This window comes from Accipiter gentilis, chromosome W (assembly GCF_929443795.1).
Source record: "Accipiter gentilis chromosome W, bAccGen1.1, whole genome shotgun sequence".
Classification (NCBI taxonomy): Eukaryota; Metazoa; Chordata; class Aves; order Accipitriformes; family Accipitridae; genus Astur; species Astur gentilis.
In genome coordinates, this window is record NC_064918.1 from 27,856,886 (window position 1) to 27,877,471 (window position 20,586).

At 41.4% G+C, this 20,586-nt stretch overlaps 1 protein-coding gene across 1 annotated transcript in view; it reads left to right on the plus strand.

Moving 5' to 3' along the window:
- The window catches only part of LOC126035513 (proprotein convertase subtilisin/kexin type 5-like), a 326,765-nt gene that overhangs the window by 202,310 nt on the left and 103,869 nt on the right, over positions 1–20,586 (plus strand). Inside the window, exon 8 of the mRNA XM_049794175.1 lies at positions 11,441–11,653. Within this exon, the coding sequence (XP_049650132.1) occupies positions 11,441–11,653 (213 nt within the window). The remainder of the gene's footprint in view (positions 1–11,440; positions 11,654–20,586) is intronic.

Here is a 20,586-nt window from a genome sequence, read left to right on the forward strand (position 1 = left end):
GTAAGTACATGTTGCATTTTAAGCTCTTTCCATTAACATTGATGTCTCTTACTCTGTCCTTCAAAATCTGTTATAAAGCCTTGAACAATAATGCTTTCTATATTCAGTCTCTTTCTGTTAATCAGAATTTCCAAACCACAGTTCTTTCTGCAGTTCTTTCCTGAAATACTTTCTGATTCCCAGCATAATTTTTTCAAGTGTGGATACCAGAATAGGGCATGGACTTCTCTGTGCAGGGGTAGTACCATTTCCCTATTCCCTGCACATATTCATATTCACACTGCTTACAGATCCAAGGGTCTAACTAAATTTTATGGAAGCTCATCGCCAATTCTTTATCTGCCATGACCCTAAACTCCCTTTCAGAGTCACTGTTTTACAAGAGGTTGTCCAACCTCCTCCTGTGTGTATTACCTACAGTCTTTGTTTCTAGGTCTATTACATTGCATTTGGCTGATATGTATCTCAGAATGCCTTTTGCAAGTATAGTTTATACCTGATGTGATCTAGTTTTCCCCAAACTGAGATTACCAAGCAAAAATCAGGGTATGTGGCAACCTTAACCTTATTAAGCTAATAATAATAATAATAATTTGATCTTCCATTTGCATGTAGTTAGCAACTTTCAGCATTCAGCCAAAGCAAAATTAGGGATACTGTCTTCCACTAAATGAAATAGTCGAGTTTAGGCTCAGTGATATCTGGATGAACTATGATGCTATGCACATTATTTTCTTTTGGAAATATATAAACAAAGCTATTGTTAAAATTCCTTTCCTTCACTTTGTGTGGAAAGTGAGAATTTTCACAGATAATCAAGGTGTAGTACAAAAAAAAGAATTTTCAGAAAATGAAATTCTGTACCAGAAATGTTCTTAAATTACATTCAAAGGAATATACAAATCTAAAAGGCAGGAAAACTTGTAATCAGAGTTACAGGAAAATATACCTCAAAACATCCAGTTTCCTTATAATGTCACAAAGTGTACTGGAAACAGAAACTGTTTAGTTACTGTCCTGGTTTCAGCTGGGATAGAGCTAACTCTCTTCCGAGTAGCTGGTACAGTGCTATGTTTTGAGTTCAGCATGCGAAGAATGTTGATAACACTGATGTTTTCAGTTGTTGCTCAGTATTGTTTAGACTATAGTCAAGGATTTTTCAGCTTCTCATGGCCAGCCAGGGCACAAGAAGTTGGCACAGGACACAACCAAGGCACCTGACCCAAACTGGCCAACGGTGTATTCCATACCATGTGATGTCCCATCTAGTTTAGGAACTGGGAAGTGTGTGTGTGGGAGGGGGAAGGAAATCGCTGCTCAGGGACTGGCGGGGTGTCGGTCGGCGGGTGGTGAGCTATTGCCCTGTGCATCATTTGTACATTCCAATCCTTTTTTACTACTGTTGTCATTTTATTAGTGTTATCATTATCATTATAGTTTCTTCTTTTCTGCTCTATTAAACCGTTCTTATCTCAACCCAGAAGTTTTACCTTTTTTCCCGATTTCCTCCCCCATCCCACTGGATGGGGGGGAGTGAGCGAGCGGCTGCGTGGTACTTAGTTGCTGGCTGGAGTTAAACCACGACAGTCACCTCAGCCCATCTCTCACTCCTATACAGAAACAACTGTAACAAGCTGTCCTGGTTTTGGCTGGGATAGAGTTAATTGTCTACCTAGTAGCTGGTACAGTGCTATGTTTTGAGTTCAGTATGAGAAGAATGTTGATAACATACTGATGTTTTCAGTTGTTGCTAAGTAATGTTTAGTCTAAAGTCAAGGATTTTTCAGCTTCTCAAGCCCAGCCAGCAAGAAGGCTGGAGGGGCACAAGAAGTTGGGAGGGGACACAGCCAAGGCAGCTGAGCCAAACTGGCCAATGGGATATTCCATACCATGTGACGTCACATCTAGTATAGGAACTGGGGGGAGTGGGGGCAGGGGGATCGCTGCTCGGGAACTAACTGGGCATCAATTGGCAGGTGGTGAGCAATTGCATTGCGCATCACTTGTTTTGTATATACCAATATTTTTATTATTTTTATTACTATCATTATTAGTTTCTTCCTTTCTGTTCTATTAAACTGTTTTTATCTCAACCTTTTACCGTTTTCCTTCTGATTCTCTCCCCCATCCCACTGGGTGGGGGAGGAGTGAGTGAACAGCTGCGTGGTGCTTAGCTGCTGGCTGGGTGTATTGGCTTTGTGTGGCCAACCACGCTGGGGTTAAACCATGACACAAGCCAGAATAGCATTACTGCTGTTGGACTAGTTGTCAAAAGGGACCTCTGGTTTTGGGTGCCTAACTTGAAACAGGTGATATATTTGAAAATAAAAACCCCACACCATTCTTGCTGTGGGGTAGTCTTACAATGGAATGCCAATACTGAAAGGCAACTTTGGCAAAATGGGTCTCTCTCCATACACTTGATGTACATGCATTTCAGAGGGTGCATTTTTTGAAACATAAATCTGGTTACTTTGCATGGGCAAATCACTTATTCCCTTTCCTCATAGAATTGTAAGGACTTGAACAACAGCAGAATCTATGCATTACTATGCATCATGTGGGGTAAAAAAATAGGTTTCTTAAAGCCAAATTCCTGGAAGTTTGGCCTCAAGAGTTTTCTGTACATAGAATTTTACATAACTTTAAGGCACAAAACATTGAGGGAAATGATTTTGCACAGAATCTGAGTTGTTTCTTCCCAAACAAATGCTATGGGATACCAACTGAACAAAGGGATTACTGCAGTCCTCAGTCTGCAGCGGTAGCAGCAAAGCAGTCTTATTTTCTGCTCTTCTACCAAAAAGATAGATGTGCAGAAAATTCCCAAAAAGTTCAATAGATAGCTGAAAAACAGAAGCATTTTATAAGTGTAGCGGAAAAAGACTTAACTGCAAGGTTCAAGCAAATGATTCATTTAACTTCACTTACAGACTTAACACGCCACTATTGCAGGTTTTACAGATACAATGGAGGAATGCACTATTGCAATTTTTAAGGCAAGAGTAGTACACTATTACAACCACAAGCAATTCACAGACAACCACAAGCACACACGTGTTTACAAACTTAAAGCATAAACAAATTCACTTACCCCTCCAGGTAAGGGCTCTCAATCCCAGGGAAGCTACTTTGACCGGCATCCTGATCAAGGGGGGGAAGGGTCTCCTTCACAAGCCAACTGTATAGTTGGAGAAGTAACTCCCCCATTTCCAACCTGGATCTTGGGGTTTTTATCCCCTGACTTGTGGAATGGTGTGTATGACTATGTCTGAGTGGATTATGATATATGCCTAAATGGATTATGTATATCTAAGTGGAGTTTCCTCTTATCTTTCCTTTGCTGGTCTGTGATTGTTTGAATACACAAGGTTGTCATTTGAAACTGAAGCTGAAACCCTCCAGTTTTGGGGTTTTTTTTATGTTTGGTTTTTTTACCTTGCTTCCTCAGGCAACTGAACAGTGGTTGGATTGAGACTCGGCATACTATTTGTTAAGGGATTTCAAAGCTCAGTTCAGATCTTGGTTCTTTGAATGGCACAGCCACCACCCTGTTTAGTTTAGGGTTTATCAGACAACCCAGGGCTAAGCTGTCTACACAGCTCCCTGTGAGTCGTCTTTGCAGAGAGACAGGGCCTCAAGGCAATCCAAGACTGGGTCGCTTTTGTAACCCCCCCATGAGTCGCCTGTGTGCACTAGACATGGTGAAACTCATTTGTGAACTATGAGCTGGACAATCCATACAATAAGGAAGAGTGGGATATAACTACTGAAACTACAGTTCTGTGGATCTGATAGACATAGATTCCTTTCTGGAGAGTTTAATCAGATGGCAGTATAAAGGTAATAAGAACTGCCTGAATCCTCTCCATAGAGTAGGGAAGTTAAATCTGTTCCTTATCCAGTCCCAGTGCAGATATCTTTTGTACAGTGCCTGCTTACCTTGGCTTTGCGAGCAATTTCACCTATTGTTAACTAAAGACTCTTGTGTAACATAAATTTTGGAAAACCTAGCTATTGTTTTGTCACAGATCTATACAATATACAGCTTGCTTTATCCCAGTAGCGACATCAGCAACAATAACAATAATAATGATAATATGGATACAGAGCCTAAATCAGAACTGCAATTCATGCAGCCCTGTAGCTGGCTCTGTTTTGTTTAGGAAAATGAGAAATTCATTCCAGCATTCCACACGTTCAGAGTTCAGGTTTCAGCCAGTGCTTCTTTTGGTTGCACTTTAAGCACTAATGATAGCTCTTTGGGGAGTATCTTGGAGCTGTTTAAGTTGTTCTAGTGAAGAATAAAATCAATACACTATATGCAAAGATGCATGTTGAAATGTTCCACTGATATATTCCAGTAATTATTGTGTTAATGCATTTTTGTTTGTGGTTGCTCAATACATTATTTTTTTAAGTGCACATAAAATATTTTCACACTTCAATATTTTTAAGGTATCACATCCTACAACAATAGAATATGTATTTCCTTCTTTTTGCCATGATTAATTATTTTGTCATTCGTTTTCTTAATAAAGAAGTTGTTTCAGAAATAGCCAAAAAGTTTAATTGTATTAGCAACAACTTGCCCTTTCAACAATGTAAGATAATAATGTTTTATAAGTAGTAATAGATTTTGTACATTGTATATGTATTGTGCATATGTTAGTTCCAGCACTAGGAAATTCTTTCTTGACTTCATAGTTTTCCTAATAGTAAAAATGAGAATGCTAATATAAAAACACAGCACTTAATTTGTAGACATTCTCTGAAACATGCCTCTTCATATTATATATATACACACACACCTGTTACACTTATTGTTCATTTCTTTGTACAGATCCTTTACCCACACAGTTTTAATGAATTGATGCATTTTTCTGAGAGCATGGACACCTCAACAGAATTCATGGCCTCAGAAATTTCTCCTTTTGTTCATGGGCTTTTGCTTTTGATACCCACAGAAGAGACTATTTTAATAATAAGAATCTTTGATCCTGTTTTCTTAGGATAATACTTCAGAATTGCTGTTTGGGACTCTCAGCTTACCATTATATCTTTTGGAGTGATGCCTGTTTTAAAGTGAGAGCATTGTACAGTCTACAGAAGAGTCACCAGACTTTTAAGGGTGGTGTGCCAGACTGTATTTCTCATTCCCAAATTAGAGGCTAAAAGTGCTGGTAGAACTCAGAAGGAGCTAGGAGATGCTGCTTCTCAAAAGCAAAATGCTGCTAGTCAGCAGATTGGCATCATCTTGCCTCTATGTGAGGCAGTGGTGTCTAGCTCCCAGGGAGTACAGAAATGAGTGGAAGCTGGAAGCACAGTGATGCTGCCTCTTGTAGATGCATCTTGCAGGATGCTGTGATCCTTGGTGCCTGGCTTAAAATCGTGCCCACATAATAAATTTTTTACGTCTCCAGAATACTGAACCCTGCTCTACAACTTCAATTATGAACATTTCCATTTTATGAATTAGTTTTTAAGGAAGACGTCATCTCATGGGCTGCCTTTTCCAGCTTCCCCACCATGATCATTCTTACTTCCTTGTCAGTAGTTTTTTTTCTTGGAAACATTTTTACAACAATATTAAGGAGACCATAGGAAATCAAACATTCAGACCCTAGGTGTGCCTAGGTTGTCCCTCCCTCTCTCTCCATTTTATATTTGCATGACGTTTTCTGCTCCTGGGTGTGGGATTTATAGCATATTGGTGCCAAGTTATGTTTCTCTGACTATAGCTACTGTTCCTCCAATTTCTCCAGGTCAATGGTTCTGTCCGCTGTGTTTCCTGCTCCTTCACATTTACTCTCCCATCTTTTGGTAAATTTGATAACTTCCAGAGAGACAGAAAAAAGCACCCACTAGACAGAGAGGGTTATTGGGGAATTCAGTTCCTGTCGCACAAAATGGGCAGGAAAACTTCAGGCTTCACAGGCTGCATTAAGGCTGCTTGACTTGTAAAGCACCAAATGAAAGACCAGTTTAAATTTTGTAAAATAGCGTGATTAAATCTTGCTCCACTGACGCAAACTGTACTTATGTGGTGGGTTGACCTTGGATAGCTGACAGATGCCCACCAAGCTGCTCTATCACTCCCCCTCCTCAACTGGACAGGGAAGAGAAAATATAATGAAAGGCTTGTGGGTCGAGATAAGACCAGGGAGATCGCTCACCAATTACCATCATGGGCAAACCAGTCTTGACTTGGGGAAATTAATTTCAGTTCTTGCCAATTAATTGCAACAGAGTAGGATAGTGAGAAATAAGAACAAAACTAAAACACCTTTCCCGCACCCCTCCTTTCTTCTCAGGCTCAACTTCATTCCTGGCTCTTCTACCTCCTCCCCCTGGGTAGCACAGGGGGGATGGGGAATGGGGGTTGCGGTCAGTTCATTATGCATTATCTCTGCCGCTCCTTCCTCCTCATGCTCTTCCCCTGCTCCAACGTGGGTCCTTCCCACAGGCTGCAGTTCTTCACAAACTGCTCCAGCATGGGTCCTTTCCATGGAGTGCAGTCCTTCAGGAATGGACTGCTTCAGCATGGGTCCCCTGTGGGGTCCTGCCAGAAAACCTGCTCCTGCATGGGCTCGTCTCCATGGGCTGCAGTTCTTGCCAGGAACCTGCTCCAGCACAAGCTCTCCATGGGGTCACAGCTTCCTTCAGGGCACATCCACCTGCTCCAGCGTGGGGTCTTCCACGGGCTGCAGTGTGGATATCTGCTCTGATGTGGTCCTCCATGGGCTGCAAGGGGACAACCTGCATCATCATCATGTTCACTATGAGCTTCAGGGAAATCTCTGCTCCAGTGCCTGGAGCACCTCCTCCCCCTCCTTCTTCACTGACCTTGGTGTCTGCAGAGTTGTTCCTCTCACATGTTCTCACTCCTCTTTCTCACAGCTGCTGTTGTGCATAATTTTTTAACCTTTCTTAAATATGTTATCACAGCGGTGCCATCAGTGTCACTGATTGGCTCAGCTTTGGGCAGTGGCAGGTCAGTCTTGGAGCTGGCTGGCACTGGCTCTATTGGACATGGGGGAAGCTTCCAGCATCTTCTCACAGAAGCCACCCCTGTAGCCCCCTTGCTATCAAAACCTTGCCATGTAAACCCAGTATAACCTGGTAGATGGAAACTGTATTTATTAAGTAGAAGTGTGTTAGAATCTGTTGGAGCGGCGGAGGAATGCACATAAGTCGACCCAATATGAGTGATAGAAGTAATTCAACTTTATTTGCATGGATAGCTCATATTTATACAGTTTGTGATAATTATGCCTACTAGTCCTAATATGATTGGTACATTGCTAATGTTTATTCATTACTAAAACACACCCACTTGTAGTTTGCAGCTATGCGTTTTCCGTAACTTTCTCATGGGAACTTCTTCAAAAGTTACTTATGAAGTTATGCCAAGGTCACACCGTCCCTGTCTTTCTCCTGATAACAGCGAGACCAGCTGTTGTTTTTCTCCTGATATCAGTAAAGCCAGCTATTTTCGGCCAAGGCCTAATCTTGCTGCTCAAACTGACATTCTTTCACACAGAACTCTGCTCACACAACTTTTCTATAGACCCATGTCCTTTTTTATCAAGCCAATTCCCAACAGAATCAACTTACAAATATGCAGGCTGCTGATTTTCCTTAGACCAATGTGTGAAGACCTCTAACTTATAACGGTACCTGCCAGCACCAGTAAGGCATTCACTCACAAAGTTGTGTGCACACACAAACAGAGATGCATGCACTTGGAGTGGAGGATGTTCTTTTAATAGTGTTAGGAAATTCTGCAGATGTTATTACCAAAATTTTCATCCTGGCTCTGGATTTTGCAGGCTAACCCTTCTATGTTCTTGCACTGAAAAAAAAAAAAAAGACCTTTCATATCACTTATCCGCCTTGCAACTTTGTGACCAAGGAAAAGGTGGTACTAGCAGAAAAAAGTGGAAATGTCTTAGGACTCTTGTGCCATGCTTTTACAGGTGCAGTTTCAGCACTGGGGCTTTTCTGCCAATGACCTGAGTCCAAACATTTTTCATTTAAGGTCTTCAACTGTATTTTGGGCACAATAGTTTTTCCCAAAAAATGTACTACCAAATTGGACTCTGAGTAGGTTGATAGCAAGTTTTAGTTGTTGGTGAAACATTTTTTTTTTTCCTTTCAAAATGGAACCCTTGGGATCTTATTTTTTTTGTAAGGCTGCCTTTTTCTTCGCCAAATAACTTTTAGGAACAAGATATTTAGCACATTTTCTACACTGAAGTGCTGTTGTTTTCTGTGAAATGTTGAGTTTGTAAACATGCTGCATTGCAATGTGTTAGAGGGACTGGAATTCTTTCTTTGTATGTATTAGAGAATACTTTTTTCCTTTAGTCGGTGCATCTGGTACTTATTTTTTATTGAAACAACAGAGAAGATGATACTTTATATATTTGCAGAAAACATTAATTTTGAAGAAATATTTTTTATCAACTGTTTACAAAAAAACTTAGTATGTAAAGGTCAATTTGGGTGCAAATAACTGCTAGTTATTTTTAAAGACCTGTCATTATTATTACTATGTACATTGGTGTTTATTATTTTTAAATACTGCATTGCAGAATTTCTAACATCCAGGAACATGTATTCAGCAGGACTACATTTTGTGCAGAACAAGAACCCCAAACCAAAAGGGGATTTTGATTTGGCAAGAGTTCATAATGTGGGGAAGGAGAGCTGCAAGATACGAATAAAACACTTCATAAAGGTTGTCTTTTGAAACAACAAAAAAAAGTTTATTATTTTGTATCATTTTATCAGCATAGTAGCTAAGAACAACCAAAGGAAGAAAAGAAGTTGAAGTAGTCACACTTCCTGTATGTTTAGCCTGATCCTGTCTGGAGAATGTGCATTTCATGATACATTTAGCTTGGCACACTGGGATTTTTTTCTCCAATTGAAATGTTTTGGGGTTTTTAATGAGAAGTTGGATTTTAGAGACATAACCTTATGTAAACACTAGCCAGGAAATTTTGATATTTAACTTATTTTTCTGGAGAGAAGAGTCTCTCCAGGTACTATACTTTTATGAAACTCAAAAAATTATATTCATCAGTGTTTGAGAACTCAAGATTGGATTGTGAACTGTGAGGGGGTTTTGTCTTATATTGCTGTAGGTTCTGCTATGCTGAGCACAACATGCACTAATAAAACCCCTCTGTGCATCTGGATTAAATTTATGTTTGAATTGCTAATTGTTTAAGGTTGACCAGTTAGATGTCCAACATCTGTCTTTTTGTAATTTCTGGTACAAAAATGCACTCTGTTTAGAACCAAACAAAAAAACTCCCCATATGTACAAGCAATTAATTCATGCACAGAAAGTTGTGGTGGGTTGACCCTGACTGGATGCTAGGTGCTCACCACAGCTGCTCTATCACTCCCCCTCCTCAATTGGACAGGGGAGAGAAAATATAACAAAAGGCTCATGGCTTGAGATAAGGACAGGGAGAGATCAGTCGCCAATTACCGTCACAGGCAAAACAGACTCAACTTGGGGAAATTACCTTAATTTATTACCAATCAAATCAGAGTAGGATAATGAGAAATAAACCCAAATCTTAAAACACCTTCCCCCCACCCCTCCCTTCTTCCCAGTCTCAACTCCACTCCTGATTTTCTCTACCTCCTCTCTCCGAGCAGCACAGGGGGATGAGGAATGGGGGTTGCAGTCAGTTCATCACACCTCATCTCTGCTGCTCCTTCCTATTCAGGGGGAGGACTCCTCACACTCTTCCCCTGCTCCAGCGTGGGGCCCCTCCCATGGGCTGCAGTTCTTCATGAACTGCTCCAGCGTGGGTCCTCACTATGGTCTTTACCATGGACTGCAGGGGAATCTCTGCTCTGGTGCCTGGAGCATCTCCTCCCCCTCCTTCTTCACTGACCTTGGTGTCTGCAGAGTTGTTTCTCTCACATATTCTCACTCCTCTCTCCCAACTTCAATTGCTGCTGTGCAGCTTCCCCCCCCCCCCCCTTCTTAAATATGTTATCACAGAGGCGCTACCAGAGTTGCTGATTGGCTCAGCCTTGGCCAGTGGCAGGTCCGTCTTGGAGCTGTCTGGCATTGGCTCTATCAGACATGGGGGAAGCTTCCAGCATCTTCTCACAGAAGCCACTCCTGTAGCCCCCCTGCTACCAAAACTTTGCCATGCAAACCCACTACAGAAGTGCTGTTTTATGCCTTATGTCATTAACTTAACACAGGAGTAGGCCTACCACTTACAGAGACAGGTATTACATGATAAGCTGCAAACAAATGAGGTATAAATGTGACTGTTAGCTTAATTGTTACTTAAGGGGATGCTCCATTGCTATGAGAGATTGTCATACAAGAAAAGGTGATGTAATTTGGCAGAATCAGACAAGGTTAGTCCTTTGGTGAATCTTTCCATCTGAATGGTAGAGTGCTTCCAGATAGTGAGTGTTGGTAATTAATGTAGACTATGCAGTTGCATGAATCACAATTTATTTGCATGAAATGTGTAAATATAAATTAAGAAAACCCCAATTCCAGTTCCCAAATATCAGCAAGTCCCACTTCCCATATATCAGCAATATAGGTTGCTGATCAGCTTCAGTTTTCATATCAATGCCTACTTAAGAGTACTAGCACCAACAAAAATATGTTTTGATTCATTTGGACACTACTTAACTTTGGTGTATTAAGAAAATATCAAGGCGAGGTTACATATTGTAAGTCCACATTTGAAATTATGAATATGCTTAAGTAACTTGCCCAACTATTCATATATTTAAAATATCTTGCTGAATTGACACTTTAGTGCTTAATGACAATAGATTTATAAGGAACTTTTTGTCCATTTTTGCTTATGTATTGTGTTGTGCATTTAGCATTTATAACTAACTAGATGGGTCGGACTACATGACCTCGAGTTTCCATCCCACCTCAGATATTCTGTGATTTATAATATCTGTGAAACCACGACACTGTGGTTCACAGTATATAATGCTGCCCAAACAATACCTAATACCACCAAGTAATCCAAGAAGAAACAACTGAGAGATCCCTAATAAAGAAAAGGTACCATGCATTACAAAGGGGTTTAGTTGCAATCCAGTATGATGTTTTAATGCCTGCTCTAAGTTTTCAGCACCTCTTTCTTGGTAAGGCTGGATAGCATAGATGCTGAGCAACAAAGAGAAGCTGCATAAAAGTTGTTTCTAAAACTGTGTTCATCCCACTCATTTTCTGATTTTTTTGATGTCAGACTCTGAACTTTACTAGATCCATTTTTATTTCAGGTCCTTCTCAGTGAGCTCTTTTGTTTTATTGTCTCTGACTCATCAAATGTCTTTTTTTTTGGGGGGGGAGAGCTATTTATTTACTTAGGTTAGGGAAATAAGAACAACTGTTAATTAAATCTTTTGTATCATTTTTATACAGGGACGAAGAGGTTTAGGTTCAGTCTTTGTTTGGGCATCTGGAAATGGTGGAAGGAGTCGAGACCATTGCTCCTGTGATGGCTACACCAATAGCATCTATACTATTTCCATAAGCAGCACAGCTGAAAGTGGGAAGAAGCCATGGTATCTGGAAGAATGTGCATCCACGCTAGCTACAACATACAGCAGTGGGGAATCCTACGACAGGAAAATAGTATGGTTTTTTTAATTACTTCTATGTAGTTAAGTTTGTATTTTGTATAGTAACTTTTGGGGGAGGGAAAGAGATTACTTATTTACGCTGAGTGGATTGCTTTAGAAAAAAAAAAAATAATCATATTTGGACAAGCTTAGTTTGCCCAAGTGTGTTACTAAGTTGGTATCACCATACTATCACAGTCCCAAAGCTAGTAATTTGAAGCTAACATGGGTATCTCTGCATGTTGCCGTCTGATGCAATGTAGATATGCCTAATTCATATTAGGTTTTTCCGCTCACCAAATTGCTTCCAGCTCTAAGTGATGCTTTCAAAGATCCTACTACTACCAGCAAAACAGATTTGTTTCTTGACCAATTGTCTCGTTCGGAAGGTACGGAAAGGGGTGTGTGCGTGAGAGACTCGGATACACCCGAAGCGAGATTAAGACACAAACGAGGTCAAATGTTGATATTCAAAGGTTAATTAATTTTATTGCTTACAAAAAGAGAAAAGAGGGAAATGATAGAAAAGGGGGAAAAGAAGCAGAGATTTCCTTAAGAAAAGCAAGTGATAGTCACCATTGTGGATCCAGCGGAGTCCCGCTGATCCTCTTCTTCGGTGGGAAGAGCTCTGCCCGTACTTGCCCAGTACCTGTTTTATGCAGTCCCGCTGGTGGGCTTTACGGTTGCTTTTCAGCAGTTTTGCTCAAACTAGGTGGCCATGGTAACGGCACGCCCGCCTCGGAGGCTTCGTGTGCGGACACCTCTTAGGGGGTCGTTAGGCACCAGATCTCCCTCTAAGTGCCATACCCGCTAATTGATCTCCAATCCTGCAGGCGTAAATTAGGCTGTTCACAAATCACTGCCGTTATCATTGTGACTGTTCAAGGATAAGCTTGGTTTTGCTTCTTATCTTCCCATCCCAAGGCCAGCCAGAGAATTTAGGCAGAGCCAACATTAATCAAGCAGTGGCGAGACAAAGTTCTTATCTCAGTCCTTTACACCAATATCTTGCAGCCTGTCAATAGGCTTCAGAACATATCCTCCTTTCCTTTTTTTTTTTAATCCAAATCTCATTAGTTTTCATACTTTACATACATGATTTTAAAAGCAGTTTTCATGCTTACTTCTCTATTTTCTCAGGTTTATTTGGATCCAGTATTATTCATATTGCTGCCTGTTCCTGGTAGCTGATATTCTGTAAGCAAGGTTAACCTCATCTTTCCTGTATTGTTTCTCATCTCATTCCTAAACAATCTGCATCCATTTTCCATTATGTTCTCATTTTGGCTGGAAAGTCAGGAATTGTTATTAATTCTGTTTGATAATCTATTGATACCGTTAGTATTTGTATGCTATGGTATATCTGCTTTTGCAAATTGAGTGGATTTAATATGCTTTTCAATAGTCATACAATTCCTTTTAGCCTTTTATGTTATAGACGCTCATGACAAATTGGAGGAGCCGATTTGTAGTGAATAAAAAAAGTCGAATTTATTAGCAAGCGATAAGAGAGCAAAACAGCGCTGGGCAGCCGGGGAGGCAGTGCTCCGCCACAAGCTTGCAACTTTATGTTATAGTTACATTCCTTATATACAGTTCATGCACCTCTTTCTTGCAAGTCTCCGCCTTGTCCTGTTTCTTCTTTCTTCATTCATGCAGGTCTGTTACTAAGCAGATTTGGTCTATCTTCTCAAGGATGAGTGTCTTTTGATGTAGAATGTCTTTTGATGTGAAAAAGTACAGTTTTGGCAGAGTCCACGCCCTTATCTGGTAGATTATAGCTGTTGTTCTTTTCCCTCCTTAGCTAGTAAGTTATAGCCATTGCCCTCTTCCCGTGACCTTTACGCACCAATTAACCAAGCTTTGTTATTTACACAAGGCATCTGCTAACTTTCAATATGTCTCTTCTCCCTTCCCGATTTCATGAACAAAGTTAACTCGTTCATTACAATTCCCCCTTTTCTATTTTATCCTGATTTTGTTCATTAAATCGATCTAATACTTCTTTTGCCTGCCCGAGGATAGGAGTAATTCTTTCGTCCTTGATTTGTTCATATTGCTTTCATAGCAGCATTAAATGTGCAGTTTCTAAGCATCTTTTAACAATAGTGATTAATTTATTAAAAATGCATGGTTTAAAAGTTAAGGTTAGCAGTAAGACTATTGGGGTAATTCTGGAATCTTCCCATCTTGACAGGGTCCATTCGTATGGCTGATGGAGATTTTTCCCTTGTACCAAGCCCATTCATACCAAAACTAATAATTTTACATTTCTAAGGCCTAAAATTACATAAAGCAAAGACATTAGAGCTTGATCCCAACGTCTAGGGAACAGTGGTGGTATCCATGGACCATCGTGGGTATTATTTTCCCAACTTAATATATTATCATAAGGTGTCTCTTTTATACCCCAAGATCTTTGCCTTTTATGTCTTTAATTTTTAAATCTTTTAGGTCATTGTGGAGTGAGGTTGGGTCAGTGGGAAACGTTAGGGTGTTTTCAACTTGGTAGCGCTTACCATATGGGTCTGTAGCTTTATATTTTAAGGCAGCTCATCATCAACAATCCCCACAGTAGTACATTTCTGCCTTCTCCGTCTACTCGGTTGCTTCGAGCAACGGGGTGTACCATCTTCTCAGCAGCAAAAGTATTCTTCAGGGGAGCACTTATTAGGTTGTTTGGCTTGTTTTATTTTGTAAGAGCTTCAATTTTTTTTTTTTTTTTACTTCTCACAAGTAGCAACTCACTCTCACGACTGTTTTCTACAATTTATGTCAGTTATTATTGTTACGTTAGGGTAAGGTTCGTTGAATGATAACAATATCTTTTGGGATGTATTCCTTTTACAAATATTTCCTACCACTTAGTGGAATCCTTTATAATTTTTCCTATTAAAACCCTTAGGGGTAAGGCTTTGTCAGTCAACTGTCTTTCCTGATCGTGTCACTCCTGACAAACTCCTTTGGGGGAATACCCATAATGGCAATGGCTCCACCACTTTCCCTGACACACTATACTTATATTATACAAATGGATAGCAATTACAATCTAGATTTATACAGTTGATGATCACAGGTTTACTTATCGGTTCTTTTTTTTTTATCAGCACGTGGTTCCTAAGCTTAATTTTATGAACAGGAAATCCTAAGGGGAGTGTTTGCTCTATTATTCCTTTCTGGCAGTTGTTTCTCATGACTTTTGTTAAGGTACTTATGTAGGCATGGATAGATGCATCTTTAACCTTGGGGTGTTGGATTGGTAACAAATTTGTTTCAACAAGCTCTGGTCAGGTTTGTTGTTATTTCAACCCTTCGCGTCTCACGTTGTGTGTCAAAATGGACTGTCGTGGTTTAACCCCAGCCAGTAATTAAGTATTACGCAGCTGTTCACTTATTCCCCCTCTATCCAGTGGGATGGGGGAGAAAATCGGGAAAAAGAAGTAAAACTCGTGGGTTGAGATAAGAACGGTTTAATAGAACAGAAAAGAAGTAACTAATAATGATAATGATAACACCAATAAAATGATAACAGTAGTAATAAAAGGATTGGAATGCACAAATGATGTGCAGGGCAATTGCTCACTATCTACCGACCGACACTTAGCCAGTCCTCGAGCGGCGATTCTCCCCCACTTCCCAGTTCCTATACTAGATGGGGCATTACATGGCACAGAACACCTCGTCGGCCAATCCGGGCCACCCGCCCCGGCCGCATCCTGTGTCAACCCCCCGCGCTCCTCCAGCCCTCTTGCCGGCCAGGTATGAGAATTTGAAAAATCCCCGACTACAGTCTAAACACCACCGTAGTCTAAACACCACCGAGCAACAACTGAAAACATCAGTGCCATTAACATTTTTCGCATATTGAACTCAAAACACAGCACTGTATCAGCTACTAGGAAGACAGTTAACTCTATCCCAGTTGAAACCAGGTTACTTTGGTAATTCAGTGAAATCAATTTGTATACTCTCAAAAGGTCTATAAGCCGTTTTCCTCTTTCCTGTGGCTGCTTTGTCGCGGTAGAGACGGACACGACAAGTAATAGATCACGCAAAATGGCTACTTTATTGTTCTAACACACCTTTTTATCCCCTTCTTCAGAGTATGTGTTAGTATATGATTGGCTTAGTTAGTAACTAACAATTCATGATTGGTGAGTTTGTCAGGACGGTTCTTCTTATCACTATCTTGTTTTCGTACTGGTCTTCTCAGATCTTTCCAGACTTCTCAAGGATATACTACAAGCTGCTCAAGGTCACGCTGTTCTCGAACTGTCAGGAATTCCGTAGACTTATTGCATCCCCCGACAATTCCTCCTTTTTGTATTTGTGCTAAAAATATCATCTCAGCTGCCCTCTGCAGGGCCCTTTGCAGAAGGCCGAAAAGACAGGGCAACATTAGAAGCATAGTTATCACAATCAAGATCACTACCCCCACAGTCTTGAGCAGAGATATCAACCATCCAGACAATCCCCAACCCTCAAATATCTTTGTCCTTGTGCTAAAAGCAAGAAATCAATTCCAGCTCTATTTTATAGCGTAGCATGTCTGACACTATCAATGTCTAGCAGTAAATCTGATAATACTACACCAGTCTGTATTCAGGGACCCCAGAATTTGTGATTCCTGGGATGGCAATGAGGGTTAATGCCCGATCCGTGAAAACCAGGCATTCCCATCCATTGAGTCCATGACCTGCTGCACAGGGGTCTCCATCAATAAGTTCTTAAACTTTGTCAATGTCAGTGTAACCCCCTATCAAACCTGTGAAAAAGGGATTGCTTGGTGTTGTTGTACTAAGGTATAAGAAATCTTGTCCGGTCACGTCAGCCAGGATCATCCAGATGTTTTCTTTGGTTTGCGGTGGTATCCATGACTACGTCCATCCGAGGACTGTGAGGTAGATGAACCATCTGTACATTCTCGTGCTGTCTTGCTCCACAAATTCAGCCCAGCAATCGGTAGGTGCCAGCTTTATGTGGGCGTCCCCAAGGAGGCAACGATGGCCTTGCTGTACACCAGTCCGATGCTCTTCGGAAAATCCCGGTATTTATACATTTGTAGAGGAACGGATTTCAGCATACGTGGCCAGCGGGTGCCAAAAATCCGCCTCATTTGCAACCTATGATGCATGCGCTCGCTGGCCAGGCGCGCTGCATGAGTCATAGTCATCCTTTCTATTGGTTCATGGACTTTGCAATGTGGTTGCAATGCACAGAGAATCTTGACCTGTTATATTGGTCAAGGTGACCTACACTTAGTTTTTGGTTGAGGTGGTATTCATATTGCTGCACCCTCTGGGATGTTCCAGATGATGATGGTCGTACAAATCAAGCGGGAGTCCATTGTGGGCCTGTATCTGTAGAAACACAAGCATAACCTCGCCCCCAGGTTAATAGCTCACATGGTCCACTCCACTGACCAGTAACTAAATCTTTAATGTGTACTTTGATGCTTCTTTGTAAATTCTGTGTTGAAAAAAGAGAAGAGAAATGTTGAAAAAAAGGAGGTAGAGAAGAATTATCCCCATAATGGAGAAAGTTAAGAACATAAACCACGTTATCTAAACATGCCTGTGGTGGCTCCCCAATCATTCCCCCTTTTTGTTTTTGAAGCTGCCGCTTCAACGTGCCATGTGCACGCAGCTCTACTACTTGTAGAGAACCATTTTGATACACTACTTTGCTGTTCCAGTTGTTGTTTTCATACCATACTACTGCTGCTTTACCTGTTTTTCCAGAACCATCTGTAAAGACAGTAGAGCCTTTCACAGGTTCTGGCTGGCTTAAGCTTTTCTGACCAAATGGTATTTCTCGAGCAAATTTCAGGAGCGGGTGCGACGGTAGATGATACGAGATCTGCCCTTGAAAACCCGCCATAGCCACTTGCAGCTTGTAATTGTTTGCCAGACACCATTCAAAGTACCAATTTTGAACAGGTAAAACAATAGTAGCTGGATCACGTCATGTTAGTTCTACACATCGTTTTCTGGCTTTTATGATTACATCAGCAATAAGTTCAAACAAGCCAGGAGCAGTTTTTCGTGGCCAGAAATGACAAAAACATCCATTCTAAAATATGTAATGGGTCATCCCACTCAGAATTCCGCTGCACCAAAGCACCAAATGGCACAGTTTTGTCAATTAGTACAAAGAATTGTACCAATTGAGACAGATCAATTTGAGAAACAAATTTCTTGTGTATACATTGTTCCACCCTGTGAATTACATTTAACGCTTCCTTATTCAATATTCTGGTTTCTGTTGGATCATTGGAATTTTTTAGTAAGTCCAATAGAGGTTGTAACTGCGAATTGGTCAGTCCAAGATAGGGCCTGATCCAGTTCAAGGAACCTATGAATTTCTGTACATCATTGAGTGTCTTATCTGCAGGGTTAAGTTTCACAGGTTGGGGCACAACCTGCTTATTTGTAATTGTCATTCCCAAATATTTCCAGGGTTCTATTTTTTGCTCTTTTTCAGGGGCAATAACTAACTCATATTGTTGTAGCAAATTCGTGGCCAAATTTTTCATGCCATTCAACTGCTCCTTGTTGTCTGATGCTAACAGAATGTCATCCATATAGTGATAACTATAACTAGTAGGGAATTTTTCCCGTACAGGTGACAGAGCTTGTGCAACAAACGATTGACAAGTGGTTGGTGAATTTTTCATGCCCTGCGGCAGAACTCTCCATTGATATCTTTTTGCTGATTCTGCATGATTGATAGAAGGCACAGAGAATGCAAAAATTTTTTATTTATTTATTTTTTTTTTTGTCTTGGGAAGCTAGTGGATTTGTAAAAAAAACAACCCTTAATGTCCATGACAATGATTTCCCAATCTTGAGGGATCATGGCAGGTGAAGGCATGCCTGGTTGCAGAGCCCCCATCGTGGCCATGACAGCATTGACTTGCCACAGGTCATGTAAAAATTGCCATTTTCCTGATTTTTTTTTTTTTTTTTTTTTTTCACAAACACTGGAGCATTCCACAGACTGTGAGATGGTTCAATGTTTCTGGCAGCTAGTTGTTCTGCTACCAATTCTTGCAGGGCCTTTAATTTTTTCAATTGGTAGGGGCCACTGATCCACCCACACAGGGTTATTTGTTAACCAAGTTAAAACAAGCATGGGTTGTCTAACACCCTGCAGCACAGTGGCCCCCGTTAAAAATCTGTGATAACTCTCACCCCCCACTGCAACAAGCAATCCCTCCCCCATAAATTGAGGGGAGCTGCCATCACATATGGTTTAATAACTGCTTGTTGGCCCTCAGGATTGGCAATCGGAACTGGAGTGGCTGCTATCTTTGCACGTGTGGATCCTCCCAGCCCCACTACTCCCATACCAGCCTCCTCTGTTGGCCAGGTAGACGGCCACAGATAATCGGCAATAATAGTCACATCAGCTCCGGTGTCCAGGAGCCCCGCAAGCCTTACAGTAGTCGGGGATCTTCCGTGATTTGACAGTGTGCACGTCATATGTGGTCAGGATGATGAGACAGTCTGAGACCAGCAGACCTGAGGGGGTCCCGTAGAGCTGAAGCCTCCATCGCATCGCAGTCGCTGTTCTGCTTTTGAAATAGAACTCGAAAAAGGAACAAGTTGAGCAATGTGAGTACCTTTAGGGATTGGTACTGGTGGGTAGGGGGTCGAAATCATCGCACAAATTTGACCTGTTAAAGCAGCATCAATAACTCCCATATGCACGATTATTCCATTCAACGTGCTACCTGATCTTCCCGGTAGCAATGCACTCAGTCCCTGTCCTATAGGACCCCTTGCATGAAGAGGGACCTTAACGATGTCTTTCGTGGCTAGAGTTACTGTGTTGGCAGTGGATACATCCAACCCTGCTAAGCCAGCTGTTGCAGCTGACAATTGTTCGCAGAGAGGAATTGGCCGACTGTCGGGAGGGGATTTGTTCTCCTCGCGCGCCCTCTCGCACTCATTTTGTGGTTTTGCTGTAGAGGCTGTCCATTAGCATGAAATTTGGAATGACATTGTTTTGCAAAGTGTCCTAATTTCCCACATTTCTTGCAAGTAATCTCCGGTGAGTGGTGCACCGGTTGTTTACCCGGTGATGTTTTGTGTGGAGAAGTTACCATGATGTGCCCTTCACTGCCACACCCAGAGCACTTTCCAGAATTTCTCATAGCATTGGCTATGGTGGTCACTGTGTGTGCCAGTGTCCCAACTTTAGAACATGCAGCTACCATGTCAGGGACAGAAGGATCTCCTGGCAGAGCCTGTATGATCTTTTGACAGTCCTCATTAGCATTATCTTTTACCAACTGTTTGCATAGCATTTGTCTTAAGACCTCATCTTCTACCCATTTTTCCAGGGCAGCAGATATTTTTTCTACAAATTGTAAAAAGGGTTCTGTGGGGCCTTGGCGGATAGTGATGTATTTTTGCTTCGGAGCTGCCATATCCATTGTTCGCTTTATTGCCATAAGGCCTATATTTCGTGCTTGTTCGAGAGCCAGCGGAGGCCATGTAGCCTGTAGCTGAGGGTTAATATACTGCCCTTCACCAAGCAAAGCATCCTCTCCAAGGCCTAATCTCGGGTCACCCTGTGGCAGTCGTGAATTATGCAGCGCCGCCGCACGTGCCATCTGCCTCCAGGTGGATTGAAATACTTGCAATTGTACGGGCTGAAACAGCACTTGTGCTAGATGCATAATATCATATGGACACAGCAGATCTGTGCTAATTATACGAATAAGTTGCATTACCTCAGGAGAATTGATTCCAAATTTTTGTACTTTATTCTGCAAATCCTGCACTACTCTCCAGCCTATGGGATTGTGGTCATCGTGCAGGTTTGTGCCCGCAGTAGCTTTGAAAACAGGAAATGTACCAGGAGCCTCTGCTGCGTTATCTAGAGGCTTTAGAAATGCAGGTGTTAGAGAGCACGGGCTGAGGCGTTCTACTAGATCCC